The following is an 18,669-nucleotide window of genomic DNA, read 5'->3' as shown; positions in this document are numbered from 1 at the left end:
CTCTGATACACACACTCTCTCTAATACATAAAATCTTAAAAAAAAAAAAAACTGTTACAAAAGATAAAAGACATTATACACTGATAAAGGGTCAATTCATCAAGAAGAATTGACAATTATAAATATATATACACTAAACAATGGAACCCCAAAATATGCAAAGAACCGCAGGAAGAAATAGTTTAATGAAAGTTGGGAGAGTTCCAGTACTCCACTCACTAAGGAGAGAACAACTAGACAGATCAGCAAGGAAACAGAAGACCGAACAACACTATGAACCAGCCAACCCTAACAGTCACTTGTTAGGGAGCACACTCTACCCAACCAAGGCAGAGTGCGCATTCTTTTCAAGGGCACATGGAATACCTTCCAGATAGAGCATATGTTACATTACAAAATAACACTCTAAATTTTAAAAGATTGAAATCATACAAAGTATCTTTTCTGATCACATGAAATAAAATTAGAAATCAATAATAAAAGGTAATCTAGAAGACTCATAAATATATAGAAATTAAACAACACATCTTTAAACAACCAATAGGTACAAGAAGAAATCACAAGGCAAATTAGAAAATACTTTGAAATGAAGACACATGCAACATCCAAACCTTACAGACGGTACTCAGAAGAAAATTTATAGCTGTAAAGGCATACATTAAAAAAGAAAAAGATCTCAAATCTGTAAGTTGAACTTGCACCTTAAGAAACTTAAAAAAAAAAAAAAAAAAGAGGGATGCCTGGGTGGCTCAGTCAGTTAAGCATTTGCCTTCAGCTCAGATCATGCTCAGGTCATGATCCACGGGTTCTGGGATTGAGCCCTGCATTGCATTGGGCTCCCCAGCTTGGCAGGGAGTCGGCCTCTTCCCCTGCCCCCTCTTCTCTCTCCTCCACCACTCGCTCTCCCTCAAATAAAAAAATCTTAAAAAAAAAAAAAAAAAACTAAAAAAAGAGCAAACTACATTCAAATCTAACAGAGGTAAGGAAATAATTATTAGAGTGAAAATGAACAAAACAGAGGAAAACAACAGGATCAATGAAACTAAAGGATCAAGAAAATTAACAAACTGTTAGCTAGACTGACCAAGAGAAAAAAAGAAAGAAGACTCAAATGATAAAAATCAGGAATAAAAGTAGGGAGTTAATTAACAACTTTACAGGAAAAAAAGAGGATTATATAAGAATATATAAGAATGAACAACTGTACGCCAACAAATTAAACTAGATATAATGAACAAATTTCTAGAGAGATACAAATTACCAAAACTAACTCAAGAAGAAATAGAAGGGCAGCCCAAGGGCAGCTCGGGTGGCTCAGTGGTTTAGTGCCGCCTTCAGCCCAGAGCCTGATCCTGGAGACTTGGGATTGAGTCCCACATTGGGCTCCCTGCATGGAGCCTGCTTCTCCCTCTGCCTGTGTCTCTGCCTCTCTCTCTCTCTCTGTCTCTCATGAATAAATAAATATTTTTTTTAAAAAAGAAGAAGAAATAGAAAATTTGAACGGGGGGCGCCTGGGTAGTTCAGTCGGTTGAGTATCTGACTTAGTCTCAGAGTAGGTCTTGGTCTCAGGGTCATGAGTTCAAGCACCACACTGGGCTCCACCCTTAAAAAAATTTTTGAATGGACCCATAACAAGTAAAGGATATCCAAAAAAACTGAATGAGTAAAAAAAAAACTTCCAAAACAGAACCCAGGACCACATGGCTTCAATGGTAAATTCTACCAAACATTTAAAGAAGAATTAACACCAATCCTTCTCATTCTTCCAAGAAATAGAAGAGGAGGGAACATTTTTTAACTCACTTTATGAGGCCACTATTACCCTAATACAACTAGACAGAGATATCACAAGAAAACTTCAGACCAGTATTCTTTATGAATACAGATGCAAAATACTAATAAATCAAATCCAACAGCATATTTAAAAGATCATACATCATAACCAAGTAGGATTTATCCCAAGAGTGCAACAGTAGTTCACTATGCAAAAATCTATATGTAAAACACCCTATTAATAAAATAAAGAGAAAAATTCCCACATGATCTAATCAATAGAAACAGAAAAAATAGGGGCACCTGGGTGGCTCAGTGGTTGAGCGTCTGCCTTTGGCTCAGGTGGTGGTCCCAGGGTCCTGAGATCAAGTCCTGCATCAGGTTCCTCATGGGGAGCCTGCCTCTCCCTCTGTGTCTCTGCCTCTCTCTCTGTGTCTCTCAAAAATAAATAAATAAAATCTTTAAAAAAAAAACAAAACAGAAAAAACATTTCACAACACTTATTCATGATAAAAACATCCAGGAGTAGAAGGGAACTTCCTCAACTTAATACTGATGCATCTATGAAAAACTCACAGCTAATGTCATATTTAACAATGAAAGACCGAGGCGAGGGATGCCTGGGTGGCTCAGCAGTTGAGAGTCTGCTCAGGGTATGATCCTGCTCCCAGGATTGAGTCCCACAACGGGCTCCCTGAGAGGGGCCTGCTTCTCTCTGTCTGTGTCTCTGCTTCTCTGTCTCTAATGAATAAAAAAAAAAAAAAAAAGCAATGAAAGACTGAAATCAACCCCCCTACTGAGATCAAGCAAAAATAAGGATGTACATAAGGATGTACAATCTTACCGCTTCTATTCAGCACTGTTCTGGAAGTTCTACCCAGTGCAATTAGGCAAGAAAAAGAAATGAAAGACATTCAAATTGGAATGGAAGTAAAACTGTTTATTTGCAGATAATATGATCTTATATATAGAAAACTCTAAAGAAATTCTTAAAAACCTATAACAAGTATTAAACTCAGCAAAGTTGCAGGATGTAAGACCAATACACTAGTAACAAACAATTCAAAAATGAAATTGGGGATCCCTGGGTGGCGCAGCGGTTTGGCGCCTGCCTTTGGCCCAGGGCGCGATCCTGGAGACCTGGGATCGAATCCCATGTCGGGCTCCCGGTGCATGGAGCCTGCTTCTCCCTCTGCCTATGTCTCTGCCTCTCTCTCTCTCTCTCTCTCTGTGTGTGACTATCATAAAAAATAAAAAAAAAATTATAAATTTTTTTTTGGAGATTTTGTTTATTCAAGGCAGGGAAGGAGCAGAGGGAGAGGGATAAACAGAGTCCGTGCTGAGCACAGAGCCCAATGCAGGGTCCAATCCCAAGACCCTGAGATCATTACCTGAGCTGAAACCAAGAGTCAGATACTTAACCAAATGAGCCACCCAGGTGCCCCATGAAATTAATCTTTTAAATTCCATTAATGATAGGGACACCTGGGTGGCTCAGTTGCTGAGTGCCTTTGGCTCGGAGTGTGATCCTGGGGTCCTGGGACTGAGTCCGCATCAGGCTCCCTGCAGGGAGCCTACTTCTCCCTCTACCCATGTCTCTGTCTCTCTCTTTGTATCTCATGAATAAATATATTAAATCTTTTTTAAAAATTCCATTTGTGACGGTATCAAAAAGAATAGGGGATCTCTGGGTGGCTCAGCAGTTTGGCGCCTGCCTTTGGCCCAGGGCGTGATCCTGGAGTCCCGGGATTGAGTCCCACGTCGGACTCCCTGCGTGGAGCCTGCTTCTCCTTCTGCCTGTGTCTCTGCCTCTCTCTCTGTGTGTCTTTCATGAATAAATAAATAAAAATCTTTAAAAAAAAAGGAATAAAATGCTTAAGAATAAGTTTAAATAAGAAACTCTAAGAATTATACACTAAAAACTAGAAGAGATTGTTAAAGAAATTAAAGAAGACCTAAATAAAAGGCATCCTGTTAATGGACTGGAAGACTTAATATTGTGAAGATGGCAACACTCTCCAGATGCATCTACAGATTCAACACGATCCTTATCAAAATTCCAAATACCATTTTTGCTGAAATGGACAAGCTTTTCTAAAATTCATATGGAATCACAACGGATCACCAATAGCCAAAACAATTTTGAAAAAGAACAAAGTTGGAGGCCTCTTACTTCCTGATGTGACTGACTGATTTACTTTAGAGGGAGAGAGAAAGTGAGAAAGCAGGAGTGAAATGGGGAGAGGGAGAGAGAATCTCAGACTCCCTGCTGAGCTCAGAGCCCAACAGGGGGCTGGATCTCATGACTCCAAGATCATAATCTGAGCAGAAACTAAGAGTTGGATGCTCAACAAACTGCACCACCCAGGCATCCCTCTTACTTCCAAATTTTAATTTTAATACAAAGATACAGTAATCAAAACAGTACTGGCATAACGACAAACATAGAGATCAATGGAGTAGAATTGAGAGTGCAGAAATAAACCCATATGTCCATGATCAATATTTTTGACAAGGTTGCCAAGACCATTCAATGGGAAAAGAATAGTCTTTTTAACAAGTGGCGCTAGAACACCAGAACATCCATATGTGAAAGAATAAAGCTGGACTCTTACCTCACACGATATACAAAAATTACCTTAAAATGGATAAAAAGACCTAAATGTAAGATCTAAGACTATTAAAATCCTTAGAAGGAAATATAGGTATAAATCTTCATGAACTTGGATTAGCAACAGTTTAAGTAGACCATAAGAATAAGCAACAAAAGAAAAAAAGGATAAATTGTATTTCATCAAAATTAAAACCTTTGTGCATCAAAGGTCATGATCAAGAAAGTGAAAAGACAACCCAGAGGACAGAACATATTCAGAAATCATATATCTGATAAGGGTCTAGTATTCAGAATATACAAAACAATCTTACAAATGAACATCAGAAAGACAATAACCCAACTGAAAAATATGTAAAGGACTTAGATGTCTCCAAAGAACATATATATATGGCCAATAAGCACATGAAAAGATGCTCAATATCATTAGTTATTAGAGAAATGCAAATCAAAACTACAATAGGGGGGCAGCCCTGGTGGCTCAAGCGGTTTAACGCCACCTTCGGCCCAGGGCCTGATCCTGGAGACTTGGGATCGAGTCCCACGTCAGGCTCCTTGCATGGCGCCTGCTTCTCCCTCTGCCTATGTCTCTGCTTCTCTCTCTCCTCTCTGTGTATTCTCAGAAATAAGTAAAATCTTTAAAAACGAAACAAAACAAAACTACAATAGGTAGAACTTTATTTATTTATTTAATTATTTATTTATTTAACCTAGTAGGTTGGGTATAATAAAAAAATGGAAAATAACAAGTGCTGGCAAGGACACAGAGAAACCAGAATCTTCATACATCACTGGTGAGAATATAAGATGCTGCAGTACTGTGGAAAGCAGTTTGGTGGTTCCATAAAAAATTAAATACAGAATTCTCATGTGACCCAGCAATTCTACTCCTAAACATTACACTAAGTGAAGAAGACAGACTACATAAGGCCAGGTATTGTATGATTCCATTTATATGAAATATCCAGAATAGGCAAACCCACAAAGGCAGAAAGTAGATTGGTGGCTGCCAGTTCAGGGGGAGGGAGAAATGGGAATGACTACTTAACAGGTACAAGATTCCTCTTTGGAGTAATGAAAATATTCTGGAACTAAACAGTGTTGATGGTTGCAAAACACTAAAATATTCTTAAAACCACTGAACTGTGCACTTTAAAATGATTAAAATAGTAAATTATTTTGTATTTTTATCTTTATTAAGAAACAAATACAGGCACAGCAGTTTAGCACTGCCTTCAGTCCAGAGCCGGATCCTGGAGACCCAGGATCGAGTCCCACGTCAGGCTTCTTGCATGGAGCCTGCTTCTCCCTCTGCCTGCCTGTGGCTCTGCCTCAATCTGTCTCTCATGAATAAATAAAATCTTAAAAAAAAAAAAAATCAGTAGAGAAGCTAGAAAGGAAAACATTAGATCCCTGTGCTCCTTCCCTGTAGATTGACTCCATGTGTTCAAAGCAAGGCCAGATATGTAGATATTTTTAAAATCTTCCCAATTAATTCTTTTTTTTTTAAGATTTATTTATTTATTCATGAGAGACAGAGAGAGAGAGAGAGAGAGGGAGGCAGAGACACAGGCAGAGGGAGAAGCAGGCTCCATGCAGAGAACCCGACGTGGGACTCGATCCAGGGTCTCCAGGATCAGGCCCTGGGCTGAAGGCCGCACTAAACCACTGAGCCACCCAGGCTGCCCTTCCCAATTAATTCTAATGTATGGTTTAGGGAATCTCTGCTTTAGTTAGTAAATTCCTCTAGTGCCAGTGAGTTCAAAATGCATTCATTCACTAAATATTTATTAAAAGCCTACTATGTGTATGTCTTACTATGTACAGAGGACACAGCAGTGAGAAAACAAGGTCCCTTTTCTCCCAGCCTTCACATTCCTCAGTGGGAGATAGAAAACACATAAAACACAATTTCCAAAATCTTTCAATAAACATACAACTTCCTCATCTCTTTATTTATCCCCTTATTAATCAAGCACAGCTCTGGGCCAGCTAAATCATTAATGTGACACAAGTGTTCTCAATGAAGAAGCGCACCCCCTTTATTAAATACACAGCTCAGTACAGCTAGTGCTACTGGGAGGTGTCAACTTGTCATGGAGTTCACAACTTCAGACTTCCAGGGAGGGCTTGACCATGAGACTACATTCCCAGACTTCAACATTAAGAAGTCAAAGCTCATCATCATCCTTTTCCAAACCCCAAAGTAGTAACAGACTCACCAATAACAGACTCACAAATATGTGCTATAAAAACAGAGATCAGCTTACCTGAGCGAAAGCCAAGTTCAGCACCGTTTCTGAGGCCAAGTACTGCAATCGGTACTCCTTGGAGAGGGCCAGAGCCTGCAGGAGCACAGGCAGCGCGATGGTTGGGGAGGAAGATCGCCAGTATAGCTCTGCCACAGACAGCAGGACACTGCCCACAAAGAGGAAGACATGGGATGAGAACATCCAGCACAAAGGACCACCTGCAGGAGATGCTCGGGGAACCTTCCTCACCTGATCACCATTTCCGTATTCCTGATTTTCTGACAATGAACCAACAATTTTTGTAAAAGTTTGTGTGCCTCTGACATTTGGTTCTGAGCTTGTAGTACAATTGCCTTCCTGACAAAGAAACAAAATAAACACAAATGGTTATGCTGGTGTTTTACAAGTAAAGTCACTCTCAGCGTTAGAGTTTCTATTTCCTCAATTAGACTGTGAACCTCCCATAGGGAAGAACTTATCCTGATAGAATTTTTGTTAAAAAAGAAGTGTGTGTGTGTGTGTGTGTGTGTGTGTAAGCACATGTGTATATATACCCCCCCCCACACACACACACAAGAACAAAAAAGTCTGGAATTATCAATATCAGAATGTTAGTGATTATCTCTGGGTAATACTTATTTTGTCCATTCTACTTATCTGTATTTCCTAATTTCCTGGAATAAATAGGTAATAAATAGGGGAAAAAGTTTTTTCCTAAGCTAAAGTTAATAAATTAACTTTAATTAAACAAATGAGAATAAAGCAATTTTAGAATTACTGCATCCTGGGGTTGCAGTTCTTGAAGTCTCTTACCTGTATACACCCTCTATACTATTAAGAGCTGTGATTCCTGTAACAAGTGAATCAGCCAAATGGTATTTGCCATCATTCATTGCTCTGTCAAACTGTATTTTTTGATCACATAGCATCCACAGCTAATAGGAAAAGAAAAGAAAAGAACAAAATGTCAAGGGTTCACCTTATCATTCAACAGAGATACAAAAATATTCCGGCTTGCTTAGCAAATATCCTTACAACAATTAATACACATTTTCTTGAGATTTAAAAATGTTTTTTATAAATATTTGAAGGTTGTGAAAAAGCACTGAGACTAAAATAACACATGTGTACCAATCATCAACTTTGTCAAATCACAATTTTGCTTTATTTGCTCAGATACTATCACATACTACTGAAGTTCTTTGCAAATTCCATTCCTATCTTTCTCTGTCCAAAGTAAGCACCTGATTTGATGTTTATCATTCCCATTCATGTTTTTATACTTTTATAGCATATATTCTTACCCTTAAACAATATATAGTATGATCTTGTATGTTTTTACCCAATAAAAATTAGAAGGATTTTTAATTTCCAAGTCTTTTCAGAAAGTGAAATCAATGCACTGCAAATTGGAACATTTATAAATTTACAACAACCCAAAGTAATTTTGTTACATAAATTAACTCTTTTAAGGCTAGCAATGTTTCAAAAGGTAGAGCTTCTATCTAGTCTTTGACTTTGTTTCTTCAGATGTTCCTGTGAAGGCAGAAGTGGTACTGTAGGTCCAGGTCAGTTCCCCACCCCCCTGCAGTTTTCACACAGGAACCTCAGTGTCAGATCCCCACAGCTCATCTTTTCATCTTGGTTTTGCCACGGAAGGAGCAAGAGTGGTTGGTGTGCTGGCCTATTTCAGTCTTCTTCACCATTTTCCTGAGGGAGGCACCATAACAGGTCAGGTATTTACAGATGATTCCAACCTTCTTGGTGCATTTAGCCACATAACCACAAATGAGTTCTGATCTGAGCCCAGAAAGTTCTCTTGTATGTTTTTAAATTTTGTATAAAGTAAAAACTATTATACTGTATGTATCTTTTGAAACCTTGCTTTTAAGCTCAACATTATTTTTCTGGGACTTCTACATATTAATACAAGTAGCTCTAGTTCTTCCTTTTCACCCATGAATAGTTTTCAATTACATAAATATGGGACAACTTATCTATTCTTATGTTGATGAGTATTTAGGTAGGACCAATTTTTCACTTTTCTGAACAATGCTGCAATTAACATTCTCAAACATCTCTCCTGGTGCAAGAGTTATCTCAAGTCTACAGCAAGCAGTGGAAATGCGGCTGTAGGACATATGCACCTTCATTTTAATACAGTGCCCATTTGTTCTCCAAACAGGTCACACCAATTTATACACCCCCCCCTCCAGTAGCATATGACATTACTTGTCGCTCCTCATCCTCACCAACACTTGGTGCTGTTGGGTATTTGACCTTTAGCCAATCTTATAGCTAATGAAAGAGCTTATTATTGCTTTCACCTTTATTTTCCTAATTGCCAGTCAGGCTGAGCATCTTGCTATATAGCTATTGGCCATATATGTTTTTTCTGTGAACTGTGAATTAAATTGCCTTTTTTTTTTAACAGCTAGGTCTATAAACCAAACTGTTCCATTGCATTAGCACTGCTACAGAACTACACTTAACTCTTTCCTTCTGCATCATTCTTAGGTGCTATCTTCTATTTTGTTTGCATACCATCTTCACAGCTAGGCACTTTGCATTCAGATCTCAGCCTGATGAAAGCAGCAATGAGACCCCAGCACACTTCACATGCAGATGGGCATCCACACCATACCCAGTGCAGTGGAGCCAACAACCTATGGGAGAAGCAGCCTCAGGGGCCAGCAGGAGGAGATTGCCAGGCCATGGTCTCTTAGGATTTCAAATTCTCTAATCCAATGAAGACTAAACTTGGTAAAGGCAGGAAGAAGAGGTCCGTGTAATAGCTTTTTCGGCCCCATTAGAGACAGTCATCAGTGCAAAAAGGAACAGAGGGCTTGGGAGTGCTTTATAAAATTAATTCCTTCTGGGGACAACATCTTCCCATAGGTCATTTAATTCTGAGATGAAAAGACTGGAGTTGCCAAGTAAGAGAAAACACCAAACTAAGACCTAAGACCGCGCCATGGACGCGGATGATCCATACAGCTAGAGATATAAGGAATCCTAATTTAAAACCATGAGGACAGGAAGAAAAAAAGCTCCCTAAATAAATCTTTAAATCATTTCTCTGGGACACCTGGGTGGCTCAGTGGTTGAGCGTCTTTTTTGGCTCAGGGCAAGATCCCGTGATCCAGGATCGAGTCCCATATCGGGCTCCTTGCAGGAAGCCTGCTCTTCCCTCTGCCTGTGTCTCTCGTGAATAAATAAATAAAATCTTTTAAAAAATAATAATAAAAAAATAAATAAATCTTATTTCTCTGCCCTTTTGAACAGAGTGTAGAGTTTGGTACGTACCTATATACACTTCAATGCACAGATGACACCGAAAGGAACCCAGACACAAGAAACTGAGGGGAGACCCTAAAATACTCCGCTTTGACAACAATACAGTAGACATGGTCTCTTCGGAAATAAATCCAATACATGCAAAGGCAGATTACCTGGGCATGCTGACTATTAGGCGGGAATCGTTCCTTCAAGTGCTTTAACACTTCCGAAGCTGCAGCAAAACAACCCTAAGCAGAAACACATGATTTGATGAGCACACCTATGTTGAAATCACACCTGCCACACCACTCATAGGATGTCACTATGATTCACCTTATTCATGGTGCTGCACCCTAGAAGACACAAGGCACAGGCTGTCCTACATCAAGAGGTCATATTTTTGAAGGTTCTAGTATATTTCATTTGTTCATTAAAAAAAAAATTTAAGGGATCCCTGGGTGGCGCAGCGGTTTAGCGTCTGCCTTTGGCCCAGGGCGCGATCCTGGAGACCCGGGATCGAATCCCACGTCGGGCTCCCGGTGCATGGAGCCTGCTTCTCCCTCTGCCTATGTCTCTGCCTCTCTCTCTCTCTCTCTGTGACTATCATAAATAAATAAAAATTTAAAAAAATTTTTTTTAAATTACATATGCATGTAATGCATGTTCACTCTAGGAAAAAGCTTACAAAATAAATATAAACGATAGGGATGCCCAGGTGGCTCAGCAGTTGAGCATCTGCCATTGGTTCAGGGCCTGATCCCGGAGTCCTGGGATTGAGTCTCGCATCAGGCTCCTTGTGTGGAGCCTGCTTCTCCTCCCTCTGCCTGTGTCTCTGCCTCTCTTTCTGTGTCTCTCATGAATAAATAAATAAAATCTTATAAATAAGTTGATTAATTAATTAAAATGATAAGAAAAAGACAAATTTCAATCTCACCAAAGATAATCACAGGAATGTTTAGGCACATATCCTTCTAAACTTCTCTTATGCAGAAGTGTGGCTCAGTAGTTGAGCGTCTGTCTGCCTTTGGCTCAAGTCGTGATCCCAGGGTCCTGGAATTAAGTCCTGCATTGGACTCCCTGCAGGGAGCCTGCTTCTCCCTCTGCCTGTGTCTCTGCCTCTCTCTGTGTCTCTCGTGAGTACATAAACAAAGTCTTTAAAAAATAAAAATAAACTTCTCTTATGCACATAAATAAAAACATGCATGTATTCTAAAAACTGGTATACACACTATACACACTTTTTCTGTAAATTGCCTATAACAGTGTTTACTACATGGGAGGCACTCAAATATTTTTTGAATCAATCTTTTCAGTGTTCACAAATACAAAGCTATATCATAGTATTTTATTAAGTAAATAAACTATGACACATCAAAATAACCTAATTTGGGATAGTTTGGTTGTTTCTAATTTCATCCATTTTAAGAATGCTACAGTATCTTGGTGCATACACCTTTGCATAATTGTCCACTTTTCAAATCATTTCCTCAGCATAAGACCTTTGAGGTAGAACTGGCTGGTCAGATGGCAGGCACTTCTAAGCCCTCTGATACACGTTACTAAACTACCCTCTGGAAATGTGCCGCAAACTTTCATACCAGCACTCTGTGCCTTTCTCCTACCACAGTATTTAAGGATTGCCTATTTGACTGGCAAAACTAGTATTTTACTGTATCAATTTTAATTTCTTTAATGACTAGACTGAAAATTTTTCACGTTTTTTGGTCATTTATGTTTTTTGTTTTTTGTTTTTCATTTGTGTTTTTTATGTGAATACACGTTTGTGTCTTTTTTTAAATACCCTTATGTCATTAGAATGTTTCTTATGGACTATCCAAAAGCTTTTCAATTTGTCCCAATCCTTTGATTAGGTGAAAAGCCTTCTGTCTATATAGAAGTTCAATGAGACTGCAAGTGAACTTTTATTTGAAGTGAATTAAGTGGAAATTACACTGAATTACAATAAAAGGTCAATCATCTTTTTATTCTTATGATTTTTATCTGGCCAATCTTACCAATTATTTTTCTGACTGCCACAGTGAGTTGGGGATGTGGATTGAGATGGGTTAACAAACTTTTAGGCCAAGTAGACAGACACACTGCAGTAGACCCACAAACATTCCCATTGTGACCTGCCTCTCCTGAGGCCGGGAGAGGAATGATACCAGATGGTCTAGAATTATAAAAAAGGAAAAAGGGGGCTGGCTGTCCTAGTGCTTCCTCTGGATTGCAGGAGGAAGGTCAGAAACAGTAATTCAGAGCTTGTAACTTCTTTTTAGGTTCCACCCACACTCCTGTCACTGCCACGCCAAAGCGCAGCACCCAGTTTATTTGGAGATCAATTCTAGAACACAATCTGAAGTACACACAAAGGAAATAAAGGAGCAAATGGAGACGCATGATAAAACTGCCTTCTCTACTGTTGGCCAAGCTTAATTTCCCAGGTGCCTACCAAACCTATACAATTAAAAATGTGACAATCATCAGCCCCATGGGTATAGCTACCTGGCTGATGTTCTAGCACTAGGAAGGTCTTGCTAAGGCAAGTTGAGGAAAGAGGGGGAGGCACTAAATTGAAACAAAGAGGCCACCGCCTAGTGTCTAGCAGTGTAATTCTAAGGCTTCCCAACACATCTGGCCACTGGAACCAGGTCGTGATGGGGTCAGCAGCTTCTTCACATAAGCCCAGGGATCTAAGGGAAATGAAGATGGAAATACTAATACAGATCCAAAACACAGGAAAAATCTCCCAGGAAAAATCACAGAACTCTAATAACTAGCTTTGGAGAAAGTTTCAAGGCTTAAGTATCAAGCCAAGACCAAAATTTTTGTAAAGTAAGTTTTCAGTCCAGCAAGGAAAAAACAAAATCATTTCTATCCTACATAACTCAAAGAGAACTAAAAGGAAGTTACGCATTTTAAGGCTGGGGTCAGTGGGGAGAATCTGACTTCAAAAAGCCATAAAAAAAAAAAAAGCCATATATATGGGGTAACTTAAAGTGCGTGAACAGTATAGCATATGAATGTTATCTCAATAAAGTTGTTAGGGGAAGAAAAGTCGTACGAGGCTCACACCAATAACTGAAGGGTCAATAACTCACCCATTACCAAATGCTCCACTTAACCATGGTACCAGGAGAGGAAAAGAGATATTAAAGAGGTTCCAGTGCCATTAAGATGGGAAAAAAAAAGTGATGAATGTGCAGATTCCTGGGGGAAAGCAAGCTGGCTGAAGCTGCAGCTGGCTGCCGTTCTGACATCAGGAAACATGGGCAATGCCTCCCAGGTGCAGGAAGAAGGCAGCTGATGGAGGTGCATGTGGGACCCATCAGCCAGAGCCCACTCATCCCCTTTGTCACAACAGATACCTAAAGGATTGTCAAATGCTAAAATACCAATTAGTAGAGGGAAGTATTTACAGATTTCTGAAAAAGGTAGGTACCATCCAAAGATCTTTAGGCTGCAGATTAGGGAACATTGAATGCTACGATACAACCTAACAATAATGGACATCACAGAGAAGTCGAGAAAAGCTACAGATCAAGGAAATGCACTTATAGCCAAGGCAGTGCTTAGTGAGATAGAGGGCTTGGGTAAAAGGTTTCCTTGACTTCTTTCCCATGCAAGAAGACATTTTGGAGCAAAGGAGAGAGAAAGCCCAGAGCAGCATGAGAGATCCTTTGATCAATCTCCTATAAAGATAATTTGTAGAATTACTTGGGCTATAAGTCAAGTTGCATCCAATTCCCACTGCACCTTTTTGGAGTCAGTCAGACTTGTGTTGGAGGCTTAAATTTAACTGCTGTAGCTTTCCCATCTCCTATGAACATATCTTAAATTTCAAAGGCTCCTTTTTATTCCATGTGTTACATGGAAATAGCTGACCTCTCATTCATTCCCTTTGTCAATGCAAAGAGATCCCAAGTTCAACAATCTTTATAGACCCCACACGCAGTCCATTTCTATCAATGGGATTTCACCTTTATACCCTCTGCAGTCAACCAGGACTGTCCAAGTCCTATTCCGTGCTTTTCTCAAGCAGCAGAGGCAAGACATGCCAGAGCCTCCATTGCTCCAGAAGCACACAGGCCCACCTACCTGCCTACCTGCTCTGCGTGCAGCTCTGCAAGATGGCAGAGGGCGACGGCAAACGACTCTGTGTTGTTCTGCTGCACACCCGCATTCACGGACTCCAGGCTGTTCATGCTCAGCAACATCTGGGCTTGCTGCAGTGCCATGGTGCTGGGTGAGGAGATGGACAGGAATTCCCTTCAGTCAAGAGACCCAGGCTGCCCTTCAGCCACACCCTACAACTATCTTAAGGGGAAATGGAAGGAAATTAAGTCCCTCTGCAGGCTCTGGCTTAGCGGGAGCAGCTGCTTCTCACTGTCAGCTGTCCCACCCTCAGCACAAGGAAAGCAGAAAAGCACCCTTGGGGTGCAGCCCCAAAGGAAACATGCAGTGGTTATGGCACGAGCGGGAGGGAGCTCGAAGCTCCAGACCCCCTGACTGCCTCTAATTTCCCTGTGGTCACAGTGTGTTAATTAGTTTTCACGGAGAAATTCAGACCTGATGCCATCCTGGCACCAGCTGCTCTGGCAATGTAAGCAGTGGCCAGTGTTTGCAGCTGTCTCAGATCACATCATGCCAAAAAATTATCTCAAGTATACAAAAACACAACTGGTAAGGCAAGCACTTCCTTTCGTTACTGGATTCCTAGAAACAGCAGATTGTCTAGGTAGAAGGTAGGGTACTGACAAGGCTCCAGGATTAAAAACCTAGTTCAGAAGTATACTTCCAAGCTAAAGGAAGCCAAATGGAAAATTAGGCTTGAGGCCGGCAATACTCCAGAGGACACATATTGATTAACAGGGAAGCTCAACCTGAGCAACTGTGGCCCTTGCCTCCTGAGGACGGGAAGAGAGGTGTCTCAGATCATAGTGGCATAGGGCTCAGAGCCAGAGAAGCTGGGTTTGAGGCTTGGCTCTGTCACTTGCTAACGACATTTGTGATCATGGGCAGATTAGATGTGTGAACCTGGGTTTTCACATCCTGGAATGGAGCCTACCTACTAGTTACCTCACAGGGCAGCTGGGAGGAGTAAAAAAGAATGAGCACAGGAAAGAACTTTACCAAGTCTGTACAAAATACATAGTGTTTTAAGACTATGATCATTTTCTTTAATCCCCTGTACGTACAACTGTCATCAAAGGGGAAAATGACTTGTCTGTTTGGCCTTTCACAGAACCAGTTTGCTAGCTTCTGCTCATCTTTAGAAGGATTCATGGCCCTACAGCCCTGACAGTCTGCTTGAAGACCCACCTGCGGCCATAGAGTCTCCAGATGGCCGTTTTCTGTGCAATGCTGATATCGATGAGCTCTGACAGGCTGTGTTTCCAGTGTAGGAGGTCAGAGTCCTTTAGGGCATCCATCAGTTTATTTGCTGTCTTCCCAGCAAAAGCCCTCTGCTGAACTAGGGACTGTATTCCCAGGGAGGCGAGGTACTAAGTGGACAGACACACCCATGACTCAAAGCAGAGATTACATGACGGGATTTTTCACTCTTCAGAAATTTGCCGTATTTCACATTTTAGCACATGCAAACCAACCAACAGTATTATTTAAAAGGAAAGTACCTGACCCATATGAACTGCGTTCCTGAAAAACTGGGTGTGGAAGAGAGGCAGACGGTATGCTGAGAAGAGCCAGGGCTTTGATATAATGGGCCTGGACTTAAACACTGTCTCTGTCACTTACTCTGTGACTTGGGGTCAGTTAGCTTCTTAACCAAGCCTCAACTTCCTCGTCTATAAAATGGGCATCAACTCTATCATAAAGAATTATTGTCAGCAACCCTCTTAGGTTCCCTCCCACTTTGGGAGCCTTGTACTATTACTTTACTACTGCTCAATAAACTTTGCTTTGGGGTGCCTGGTGGCTTGAGTTGGTTAAGCATCTAACTTCGGCTCAGGTCATGATCTTAGAATCCTGGGATCGAACACTGTGTTGGGCTCCGTGCTCAGCCAGGAGTCTTATTCTCCCTCTCCCTCTGCCTCTCCCTCTGCTCATGTGTGTACACCCTCCCTCCCACTCAAATAAATAAATAAAAACAAAACAGTACCCGTCAACAGTGCTGGGCACATTATGGAGTAGGAGATATTTTGTTTCCTTTTTTAATTATTATTTTTTTTAATTTTAAGTAATCTGCTACACCTAATGTGGGCTCTAATTTACAACCCCAAGATCAAAAGTCGCATGCTCTACCAACTGAGCCAGCTAGGCCCCCCTGGAGTAGGAGATTTTTTAAAGGATGCCTATTATGAGCATAATTATCTTTTCATTAACTTCTGATGTAATTTTCAAAGGTGGAAGCACAACTTAAAAAAGTCAGCTTAGGGGCACCAGGGTGACTCAGACCATTAAATGTCTGATCCTTGGTTTCAGCTCAGGTGGTGATCTCAGGACCCTGAGATTGAGCCTGAGGTCAGGCTCCACACTCAGCAGGGAGTCTGCTGGAGGATTTTTTTTTTCTCTCCCTCTCCCTCTGCCTCTCCCCCCACTAAAATAAATAAATAAATCTTTAAAAAAAAGTCAGCTTAAATCCAAAATAAAAATTGTATTTACGAAATCTATCATTTATTATAAGGGACAACTTATTTTTGTCATGATAATCAATTCCATACATGTAAGTGTTCTTTCTCCAAAATGAGTCAAAGGACAATTTACAGATTTAAGAAGTATATACCATGTGTCAATGTGTCAACCTCAATTTTTTTTTAAGTAGGCTCCCCACCCAGCCTGAAGCTCAACATGGGGCTTAAATTCACAACCCTGAGATCAAGACCTGACCTGAGATCAAGAATCAGATGCTAAACTGACTGAGCCATTCAGGCACCCCTTCTATTTTTAAAAAGCATATACAATAAGTTATTATGCATGTTACTTTCAGTTTTCCTGGACCATGCTGCAAACTTTATGAGACAGAATGCTTAAACAGTCCCACTGCCATGGTGCAGTTTTCAGCAGATGCTTTCAAGACAGGTTAAGGTTCTGTGAGCGAAAGTAATCTAGATTCTGACAGTCTTTACTACTACACATGTGAAGACTAAGCCCTTTCACTGCCCCTCAGGATTTGTCACCACAGACTAGAATTCAGGTCCTTCCCTGCACTTAAAATAAGAAAGGACAAATGTGCCTGTTTACTGGTTCCTGGCTTTGTTGACTTTTATATTTATTCATTCATTCATTCATTCATTCATTCATTCATGAGACACACACAGAGAGAGAGACAGAGATGCAGACAGAGGGAGGAGCAGGCTCCATGCAGGGGAGTCCAAGGTGGGACTCAATCCCAGGTCTCCAGGATCGCACCCTGGAATGAAGGTGGCGCTAAACAGCTGAGCCACCAGGGCTGCCCCTTTGTTGACTTTTAAAACAAAGATCAGCAAACTGGTTCTATAAAGGGCCACTGTAGTAAATAATTTAGGTTTTGCAGGCCACATTTGGTCTCTGTCACATAGTCTTTGTTGTTTTTTCCCCTCCAACTATTTAAAAATGTAAAACCCATTCTTAGCTTGAGGGCCATTGATAAGCACACAGCATGCCAGACTTGGCCCATGGACTGTAGTTTGCCAATTGTTGGTTTAAAAATAAGTCTTTCCTGAAATTTTTCTACATAAATGTGTGGAAGTCAATGTTGATCAATACACTAAACAAAGATCTCAACAAATTGATCAATGGAACTTTTATAGATGTTATTAAGATAAAGGGAGCAGAGGGCAGCCTGGGTGGCTCAGCAGTTTAGTGCCGCCTTCAACCCAGGGCCTGATCCTGGAGACCTGGGATCGAGACCCCCGTCAGGCTCCCTGAATGGAGCCTGCTTCTCCCTCTGCCTATGTCTCTGCCTCTCTCTGTGTGGTCTCTCATGAATAAATAAATAAAATCTTAAAAAAAAAAAAAAAAAAGATGAAAGAAGCAGAGAGAAACCTATCAAACAGGATTTAGTGATGTGATTAATAGTTAAGGTCAGGAAACTACCAAGAATAAAACCACATGGCTTAGTAAAACAATCTCATACGAAGGTGAGTCTTACCGGTAAGCCAAAATGTACTGCCTTCTTCACAGAGTGCTCTAGCAGAACATAGCTATCGGATCTCTTCTGCCCCAGCACATAAAGCCAGCTCTGGTAAGAGAAATCATCAGAATATATCTCAATGATGATAACGGTTAATGTTCTACTGAAATATCATAATAGTTGTAAGAAATATTTAACAATAGACAAGATAAATCCTCTAAAATACTCTTTCATCAAGTATGAACCTAAATGAAAACCCCAAACACATTAAAATTGTCAGAGTGAGCTAAACAGCCATTGATCTTCACCTGACAGTAATGAGTGGCAAATATTTCAGAAAAAAACCAGGAAGCTCCCAGAAGGCCTTTAATTGAGAAATTGAGATTCTCAGGAAATGTTAAATGAATTCTGTGTTCTACTTGTGTGTGGTGTTTATGCTTTCATAGGACAATGTCTCATCAGGTACAAGGTGTGGCATACACCTTTTTGTTAATGCCAATGTTTAATGTGGTAGTTTTGGATTAAAATTTGTAGACAAGAAATACACTCCAGGGCAAAACAGAGATCATGGATTAAGAAAGATAATAACAATGGCTGGCCTTTTCTGGATTCCCACAACCACCTAGTTTCCCTTCACTGCTAATGGCCTTCCAACTGCAAAACAACCAATGCGAATGAAA

At 40.4% G+C, this 18,669-nt stretch overlaps 1 protein-coding gene across 3 annotated transcripts in view; it reads right to left on the bottom strand.

Moving 5' to 3' along the window:
* ANAPC5 (anaphase promoting complex subunit 5) overlaps positions 1–18,669 on the bottom strand; it is a 44,150-nt gene that overhangs the window by 1,968 nt on the left and 23,513 nt on the right. For 2 of the 3 annotated variants that reach the window (XM_072802457.1, XM_072802458.1), the window contains 7 exons: positions 18,008–18,097; positions 15,238–15,419; positions 14,022–14,157; positions 10,089–10,163; positions 7,450–7,571; positions 6,886–6,993; positions 6,655–6,802 (listed from right to left, as the gene is read on the bottom strand). In XM_072802457.1, the coding sequence (XP_072658558.1) occupies positions 6,655–6,802; positions 6,886–6,993; positions 7,450–7,571; positions 10,089–10,163; positions 14,022–14,157; positions 15,238–15,419; positions 18,008–18,097 (861 nt within the window). Of the gene's footprint in view, positions 1–2,076; positions 2,233–6,654; positions 6,803–6,885; positions 6,994–7,449; positions 7,572–10,088; positions 10,164–14,021; positions 14,158–15,237; positions 15,420–18,007; positions 18,098–18,669 lie in introns of all 3 variants that reach the window. The other variant, XR_012019184.1, reaches the window with a different exon arrangement.

Source organism: Canis lupus, chromosome 27, assembly GCF_048164855.1.
Source record: "Canis lupus baileyi chromosome 27, mCanLup2.hap1, whole genome shotgun sequence".
Classification (NCBI taxonomy): domain Eukaryota; kingdom Metazoa; phylum Chordata; class Mammalia; order Carnivora; family Canidae; genus Canis; species Canis lupus.
Note: the sequence above shows the minus strand (reverse complement) of the source record. Positions and strands in the feature narration are given on the sequence as shown.